This window comes from Littorina saxatilis, linkage group LG4 (assembly GCF_037325665.1).
Source record: "Littorina saxatilis isolate snail1 linkage group LG4, US_GU_Lsax_2.0, whole genome shotgun sequence".
NCBI lineage: Eukaryota > Metazoa > Mollusca > Gastropoda > Littorinimorpha > Littorinidae > Littorina > Littorina saxatilis.
In genome coordinates, this window is record NC_090248.1 from 49,363,551 (window position 1) to 49,372,540 (window position 8,990).

Genomic DNA, 8,990 nt, shown 5'->3' on the forward strand with positions numbered 1-8,990 from the left:
AAAAAAAGGCAGCAATTAATATACTGACCTATAAGAGTTGTAACAGAGCCTCGACTGATTTTGAGCATAATATACATATATAACACTGCGGCATGACTCAACAGACCTAAAATACGCATCCCGTCTGTATATTTTGTGTATCTGGACGTGAAAGCTTTTTAAACTTTATCAAAATCACAGTAATTGTGAACAGATTTAGGTTGGAGAAAAAGTGTAGCGGACCGTTGATGTTTTCTGTCATACAGGCTTGAAGCTATCCGCAGGGACTATAGCATAGAACAAAGTGTGTGCGTGTGTTCCATGTAAATCCAAATCACCCGGAAAATCTGAATTTTTAAAAATTTGTTTCAGTTGCATTTGATAGGGGTAAGCGTTCATCCCATGCTCAAAAAGTACTCATTCTCGGCATAGCCTGGTACTTAATTAATATATTCAGGGACCTATATTTAGAGGTCTATGATATATTGAAAGATTATATTTTACGGGGCTGCTCATACACTTGTACATTGTATTGTCTGTACTACATTCGATGCTGAAAAAGCATGTATGGACACTGGTTTTTGATTTATTATGTTTGTTCTTACCAGAGACTGTAGAGTATACATAACTCTACAGTCTCTGTACTATGAACGCTTTCTTACACACGTCAGCGTAACAAGTAGTTCTTCAAGTTGGTGATTATGCACTAATGTTTTCTTCATCATTTTTATTTCTTCATACCTCAGTATATTCGAAAGAAATATAATCTATCCAACAATGCAAAGAAAAGGAGGGGAAAATGAGGTACCGAAAGACGACATAGTGCATGACTCCAAATTCATACGCGATTGCAAGACAATTTACAGTCTCGCAAGAACACCTCATCGCAAACTGTGCCCGATCATAGACCTATATTAGGTCCCTGGCCCGATGAAGGAAGCCCGCACATTTGTGTGCAGGTATTTGAGAAATAATTTCTGATCTCCTTTCTCCCCCATCCTCTCTCTAAGTTATTATCATTATTAGCACTATTACCTACCAGCAGTCATTCAGTGTAAGTTGAAGTTCGGAAGAGGCAGCTTGTGTGAAATAACTTTTAACAATAGATGCTGTTGGAAAATCAAACATTTTTCGATGGAATATCGATTCACAATTTTTAGCAGCGGTTTGGAGCTCGGGGTGGTAAGAACAGTCCAACGGTACCTTGGTGGTACTTGCTCGAGACTTTGATTTTGATAGCACATAAACAAATACTTTTAGATCAAGGGGAGTTACCCCTGTTTAGGTCTGTTGACTTCCGGTTTCAAGTAAGTGTAAACTTACTAGGAACTGTCATCTGGCGAAATCATGCATGTTTCGGTCAAGGTTCTGAATGGACAAGAAAGTTCTTTTGCAGTAAGTACCAACGTATCTTTGCATTTACTATTCCAACATAAATTGGCCATCGTCTGCCTCCTTGAGGAGATTCGTTTTTCAAGACCAGGTCCATTGGCATTGCAGTTGCACAAACAAGTCAGGGTCTTGTTTTAATAATCTTAGTTACAAAGGTAGCGACGAAGACCCATTATATATCTCGCTTCAGTCAGTTGCTCATGATCGATCATGCTGTTGCCAAGATACAAGTCTTTCTGATCTCCATACATTTTTCTCCTAAAAAAACCCACCCAGACACAGTTCTCCTCGGTCCTGGCTCCGTAACTCACCAACTGACTCGCTGGTTCTTGGCCCGTATTGCTCCATAACCAGGTCGTTGATTCTCCAGCCATGACCAAAAAATAATACTGTGAAATACAGACAGCAATAGGCCTTTTTTGAAGCTGATCAGCTCTTGTGGCATATCTGTTCCACATTATTCTTTGAATTTTCGCAAGAGCTTTCTCTGGTGAAAATGAAATATCCTCCCCATTGGCTTTGCTATGCTTCATATGAATCGAGAGCTTGGAATATTAGATTTGTCTTCCTTTTTGAAGAACATTGACACCATAAGATCAATATTTTCTTTGTCATTCTTTAAAAAAAAAAAGGTTACAAAATTACTTTATGATATCCAGTCAATCCTGCCCTGGCGACAAGCTCTTCATAATGACCACCTGCCCATTACAACCAGAACCACCCCATAATTCACCTTTCTGTAACGACCATCTGTCTATATAAGTATAAGGACTACTTTTGTTTGGTCCCTTGGGTGATCATTATAGACATGCAAGTTTGACTGTACAAGACAGCTTGAATGTAAAATGATAACTGTAGTCACTGAGCGAAACTTAAATGTGTGCAGGTATCCCCAAGCAGTCAGGTGAGTGAGGTGAAAGAACTGGTTCACACTCTCATGTCCATACCTGTCAGTGAGCAGAAGTTGCTGTACCGTGGAAAGGCTCTGTCAGGTGAGTCTAAAGAGTTCTTATTAAAAGTTAAACTTAATGTGAGTTTCTTTGCTTCAAACACTGAATTCTTAATCTCTTTACGTGTACACTTCTTGCTTAGTCATGTATAATTTTATGATATTGTTTGGTTTTTCAGATGACAAGCTTTTAAAAGACTATGAAATTCAAGATGGAGCAAGACTGACCCTGGTGGTGAGGAAATCATCCAGAGACACTCCTTCACCTGTCACTGGCAATCACCAGGCCCCCGCTCCCCTCCCCCCTGTGTGGCAGAAAATGCTGGTGTTCCTCAAGAGACACTTTAGGGAACGAGATGCTGATCTTGTGCTGGCTGAATTTAGGAAGGTGAGGGAAGTTACTGTTATTGAAGTCATTGTGAAGTCACTTCCCCCCCCGCAAAAAAATATATATATATATAATATATACTGAATTCAAGAAACTCTTTTTCCTCTGCACCACGCCACACAATGAAGGCTGGAAAACTTTTTAAAGCTTAACAAAGCTTATTTAAACAACACAATAAAAAGTCCAAAACCAAGCCAGAATGTCGCATCTTTTTAAATCCAAATTTTCGGCCCGCAGGCCTTCTTCAAGGTGCACAGACCAAGCGTCTATAGTTACAACACAACAATGGAACATCCGATCGTACGTCACATACAGACGTAAAGTTACATTCTTCAAAAATATGATTAGTATTTAGTCTCTACCAGCCCCATGCCTTTTTGAATGTATCATGAATCAAGGGTCTATGGTTACAATTAAACACATTTATCAATAGAACATACATGTAGTATGTCACATGAAGACGTAATATTACTGTCTTCCAGAAAATCATTAGCTCAAGTTTATAGTCTTTGCTTGCACGCAAGCCTTCAATGCAAAGTGTCTATGGTTACAACTAAACGCATATAATAGTACGTCATACGAAGACGTAATATTATCTTCTTCCAGGAAATCAATATGACACTTTTTTAGTCTCTATCAACCTTAATTACAAAACTACGGACAACACACATACACTCTCACTCAAACACACACGCACACACACGCACACACACACACATAGACACACACACACACAGGCACACACACACACACACACACACACACGCCGAGCACGCAAATCACTAACTCTCTCGTTTGCTTTCTTTCTCTCACTCTCTCTCTCTCTCCCCCCCTCCTTTCTCTCTCTCTCTCTCTCTCTCTCTCTCTCTCAGGAATGTGTGTGCGTGTGTGTTTGAGTGAGAGTGTATGTGTGTTGTCCGTAGTTTTGTAATTAAGGTTGATAGAGACTAAAAAAGTGTCATATTGATTTCCTGGAAGAAGATAATATTACGTCTTCGTATGACGTACTATTATATGCGTTTATTTGTAACCATAGACACTTTGCATAGAAGGCTTGCGTGCTAGCAAAGACTATACACTTGAGCTAATGATTTTCTGGAAGACAGTAATATTACGTCTTCATGTGACATACTACATGTATGTTCTATTGATAAATGTGTTTAATTGTAACCATAGACCCTTGATTCATGATACATTCAAAAAGGCATGGGGCTGGTAGAGACTAAATACTAATCATATTTTTGAAGAATGTAACTTTACGTCTGTATGTGACGTACGATCGGATGTTCCATTGTTGTGTTGTAACTATAGACGCTTGGTCTGTGCACCTTGAAGAAGGCCTGCGGGCCGAAAATTTGGATTTAAAAAGATGCGACATTCTGGCTTGGTTTTGGACTTTTTATTGTGTTGTTTATATATCATATTATATATATATACAATTACAAACGTGTGGGTTTGTGTGTACTTGTGTGAGTGAGTGCTTGCTTGCTGGTGTACGTGTGTGTGTGTGTGTGTGTGCTTGCAAGTGTGTGCTTGCATGTATGTTTGTGTGTTCGTGAGAGAGAGAGAGTGCTTGCTTGCGGGTGTGTATGTGGGCTGGCATTGTTATTCAGCTTTAGAATTTCTTTATATAACATTTAATGGAGACTTTCATTTCTGTCTGCAGAGCTTTGAGAGGGGATTGTCACAACTTAGCTTGGATGACATCGACAGATTCGCAGCCAACAAAATGAGACATCAATGATACTTCATAAAATCCCAATTATAGATAGACTGCAAAAATGCACAATGTTAGTGTTACAGGCTCATCTGGGGTGGGGCGCTAGAAGGGAAGAACTAGAAGAAAAAGGGTGGAGAAAATCAAGGCCTTCTAATTTTGATGGACCGTGGTCATTCTGTTACCATCCATGATTGTAACAGTTCCAGAGGAAAGAGTCATGAAATAATTGTGACATGACTTAAATAGAACAATATTAATTTTTAAATGGATATGCTCGATGCAATCATCATTAATGATGGGATTGGCCCAAAGGGTGAATTAAAGATGAAGACCTTTTCTTCCTGACCCATGTACATATTTTACCTCCCTTAAGATTTTAACTTAACTACAGTCTGTGGCTTTTTGACTTTGTCATCCTCATTGTACAGTTCGCCTGATGCATCATCTGTCGTTAGATACTTTATGCGTTTGTGTGTGTGCTCATGAAAAAGCAGAACGTGTGTTTCCGACTGTCCAAGAATAGTTTGAATGCGTATGCCAGAGATACGAGAAACTTAAAACAGTGGAGGGTGTACAACATACGAGAAAATGAAGAGTGTTCGGTTTTATAGTTTGCCGCTGTACATGTGATTGCATTAATAAATGTTTTGGAGATACATTGTAATAATGAACAAGATGTGTAGTACAAAGGAATGTATGAGAGTGAGCAGGCATTCATTTCAGAGGCACAATTTTTTACAGAGGCAAAATAACTGCAGATATATATATAGCACACAGAGCATACAAGCAATAATGGCAGTTTCTTTAAAATAAACTTTATTACCGAGGATAGTGATATGTTGTATTCAATGTTTCTATTGTATTAAGTATTTACAACTTCATTCCTTTGAAAAATACAATTTCTTTTGCCCTGCCAAACATTGGTAGGGTAGTTAAGTCTATGCCGATGATGCTGTGCTTGATATTTTGCTATGATAGCATAGTGGGTAAGTTGTATGCTTGGTTGAAATAGCTTCTGCCATAAAAGAAAGAAAAAGTTTGTTGCTTTCCCGGTCAGTTTGATCCCCAGGCTCAATGTGGGATTTTTTCCTAGTCAACTTCATGCACACTCTTCCGAGTGATCGAACATCCCCATGTGCACACATACATACATACATACATGCAATAAAGATCTCAAGTTCTTCCAGGTGTGTGTGGGGGGGGGGGGGGGGGTAGAAAAAGAAACATTTGTCACCCCGCAGATTACGGGTATGTAGCTCAACCAAAGGAAAGAGTGAAGGGGAAATTCATGTCACTTTGTAAATAACAGGCCCAACGCAAAATACATGAATTCCAAAGTTGGAACTACAGCACATTGACCTTAACATGCACTCCAACCCATTCAAAGGCAAATCACTTTCTGATTGGCTCTCGTCTCATCTCACGGGATCACATTCCTCATGGAATGCTGGGAGACAACAGTGCACTTAAACCAGCTTCTGTGCATTGAACCATCTGAGACATACACACACTACTTATGATCTAACCACATTTAACAAACAGTGTATGTGTTGCAAAACTGGACACATTCCAGTCACATTCGTCATTGAGAATCTGACCAAGTCTGTGATATTACTTGCTACAAACACACAACCCACATATTCTGCACAGAAAAATATGCAGTAAAAACTAAAATGCCATTATATCAAACAAGAAGGGCAAAGCCCATACGACTCACATGCTTTACACATTTTTCCTACCAAAATACATGTGACCTTGACCCAAGGTCAAGGTGATCCAAGGTCATGCAACACAAAGCTGGTAATTCAAGACATAGGAAGTACAATGGTGCTTATTGGCTCTTTCTACCATGAGATATGGTCACTTTTAGTGGTTCACTACCTTATTTGGGTCACATTTCATAAGGGTCAAAGTGACCTTGACCTTGATCATATGTGACCAAATGTGTCTCATGATGAAAGCATAACATGTGCCCCACATAATTTTTAAGTTTGAAACAGCTATCTTCCATAGTTCAGGGTCAAGGTCACTTCAAAATATGTATACAATCCAACTTTGAAGAGCTCCTGTGACCTTGACCTTGAAGCAAGGTAAACCAAACTGGTATCAAAAGATGGGGCTTACTTTGCCCTATATATCATATATAGGTGAGGTATTGAATCTCAAAAACTTCAGAGAAAATGGGAAAAATGTGAAAAATAGCTGGTTTTTAGGCAACATTTATGGCCCCTGCGACCTTGACCTTGAAGCAAGGTCAAGATGCTATGTATGTTTTTTGGGGCCTTGTCATCATACACCATCTTGCCAAATTTGGTACTGATAGACTGAATAGTGTCCAAGAAATATCCAACGTTAAAGTTTTCCGGACGGACGGACGGACGGACGGACGACTCGGGTGAGTACATAGACTCACTTTTGCTTCGCATGTGAGTCAATAAAATAGTGTTCAAGTAAAACAAGTGCAAAACATTATTTACTGGTAAGCCTCCATAATCTGCACTCACAAATTCTCAGTTACATTACAAAACTAGGCCAGAAAAAGGAAATATGATATGACACTCCATTGCAGGTGGAATAAATGCATTGTAGTTCTTGAGCATGAATTTGTGAAGACACCCATCAAGCTAGACTTATAATGCCTTAAGTATCACTGAAGCAGAAAGATGCATACGTACTTGAAAAGCCAGAACACACACACACATTCTCCCTCACTCAAAAAAAAATAAGCAGAGTCCAGGGTCCCTCTGGACAGAACATCTGTGGGGGTTGCTGTACAGGTACTTAAGAGAACAATATACAGTACTTCTTTTTCTGAAAAGTTTGTGAGGCAGTGGTTAGTTGCACACAAAAATGCACAAAACAGAATGATATTTGTGTGATATGCATTTTTACATCAAACTTGAATAAACCCAAACACATAACAAAACATGGCCTCCAATTTTTTTTGTTTATAAATAATGTTTACAATAAAATCCTGTCTCACAAATCCATCACGCTTTAATTTCTTACCATTTAGATAATATGATCACGTAAACATTAAACTTGAACTGGCCACAACATGCAGCAATGCCATTTGAAAAATTCACATAGTAACAGTATTTGAATTAACATTATGTTCACCTTTATGCTCAACATGACTGACCAATCGTATGAACTTTTTAACCCTTGAGCATAGCATTTCATTCCTTTGCTCTAGGGCGGGGATGTAGCTCAGTCGGTAGCGCGCTGGATTTGTATCCAGTTGGCCGCTGTCAGCGTGAGTTCGTCCTCACGTTCGGCGAGAGATTTATTTCTCAGGGTCAACTTTGTGTGCAGACTCTCCTCGGTGTCCGAACACCCCCGTGTGTACACGCAAGCACAAGACCAAGTGCGCACGAAAAAGATCCTGTAATCCATGTCAGAGTTCGGTGGGTTATAGAAACACGAAAATACCCAGCATGCTTCCTCCGAAAGCGGCGTATGGCTGCCTAAATGGCGGGGTAAAAACGGTCATACACATAAAAGCCGTGGGAGTTTCAGCCCATGAACGAACAAACAAACAAACAATTCCTTTGCTCAACAGCAGATCTGTCAGTGTCACCTCACATATACAAGAATGTTTGTTGTGACGCTTAGTTACATCCCAATTGATTTTTAAAATACACTGGCCGAGAGGTTCAATGATAAGGTGTGTCTCAAAGGCAAAATCAAAGCAAAATATCTAACAGGTAATACAAACTTTGTGAAGAAAAACTGCTCGCACATTTTGCCTAACGTTAGGAAGTACAAATAAAATCAAGTTTAGAGTTAACCGCTTTGTGAGGGTGTCAAGCTTGAAAACAAGTTTCTGAGTAGGGAACGGCCAGGCCTGGAACATTCTTAATTATTAGACTTAAAGGAATCATGTGATGTACAGTGGGACCCCCTTTTTAAGACCCTCCAATTTAAGACTCCCTCTCTTTTAAGACCCTGCCTTTTGATATTTTATGTTCATAACCCCATTTTAAAGGTCCTTGTCTACATTTTTATACCAAAATCGCCATTTGACCATTAAAATGCAGTCTATTATCTACAATACACCCCTTTTCGATCAGGAAAGACGAAGCCAGTGTAGCCGTTTGAAAATTCATTGTAGTATTCCAGCGTAATACTCATAGTAGGATAATCTTATTAGGAAAATGCCAAGCGCAAAACTCCTCTCAAATCCCATGCATTTTGTGCGTTTATAAAAAAGCGTGGACAGCGCTCCAGTGTCAAACTGTTGCTGCACTTGTTTGGGCGTGACTATAAGCATAGTGACATGAATTTGATTGGTCAGTATTTTTAGGCAAAGCACATGTTCTCAGCAAACAGAAAACAAAATATTGGAAGCGTGAGTCACGCTACCCCAAAAAAAAAAAAAAAATTTTTTTTCTATAACTTTTTTCCCCATGGTTCATTCATCATTTGACATAATTTAGTATCGAAATCTAACCATAAGATTATTGAAAACAAGAAGAGCAAACGCTCGATCGAGTCACTTTCGCAGTTCTGAATATTATATGAGGCATCAGATGGACAGGAAGAAATTGCTATTCACAACA

The 8,990-nt window shown here is 39.2% G+C and overlaps 1 protein-coding gene across 1 annotated transcript; it reads left to right on the forward strand.

Moving 5' to 3' along the window:
* The first annotated feature begins 1,226 nt into the window (after positions 1-1,226).
* LOC138964980 (ubiquitin-like protein 4A) lies at positions 1,227-5,085 on the forward strand. Its single transcript, XM_070337099.1, has 4 exons — positions 1,227-1,374; positions 2,258-2,363; positions 2,500-2,708; positions 4,375-5,085. The coding sequence occupies exons 1-4, from the start codon at positions 1,327-1,329 to the stop codon at positions 4,450-4,452; spliced, it is 441 nt and encodes a 146-aa protein (XP_070193200.1). The 5' UTR covers positions 1,227-1,326; the 3' UTR covers positions 4,453-5,085.
* The last annotated feature ends 3,905 nt before the right edge of the window (positions 5,086-8,990 follow it).

What these genes read in the sequence shown, in the direction of transcription:
- LOC138964980 (XM_070337099.1), top strand. Translation starts at nt 1,327, where the DNA reads ATGCATGTTTCGGTCAAGGTTCTGAATGGACAAGAAAGTTCTTTTGCA. An exon ending in GACAAGAAAGTTCTTTTGCA is followed by an intron (nt 1,375 to 2,257) that starts GTAAGTACCAAC and finishes AAATGTGTGCAG; the next exon opens with GTATCCCCAAGCAGTCAGGT. An exon ending in TGCTGGCTGAATTTAGGAAG is followed by an intron (nt 2,709 to 4,374) that starts GTGAGGGAAGTT and finishes TTCTGTCTGCAG; the next exon opens with AGCTTTGAGAGGGGATTGTC.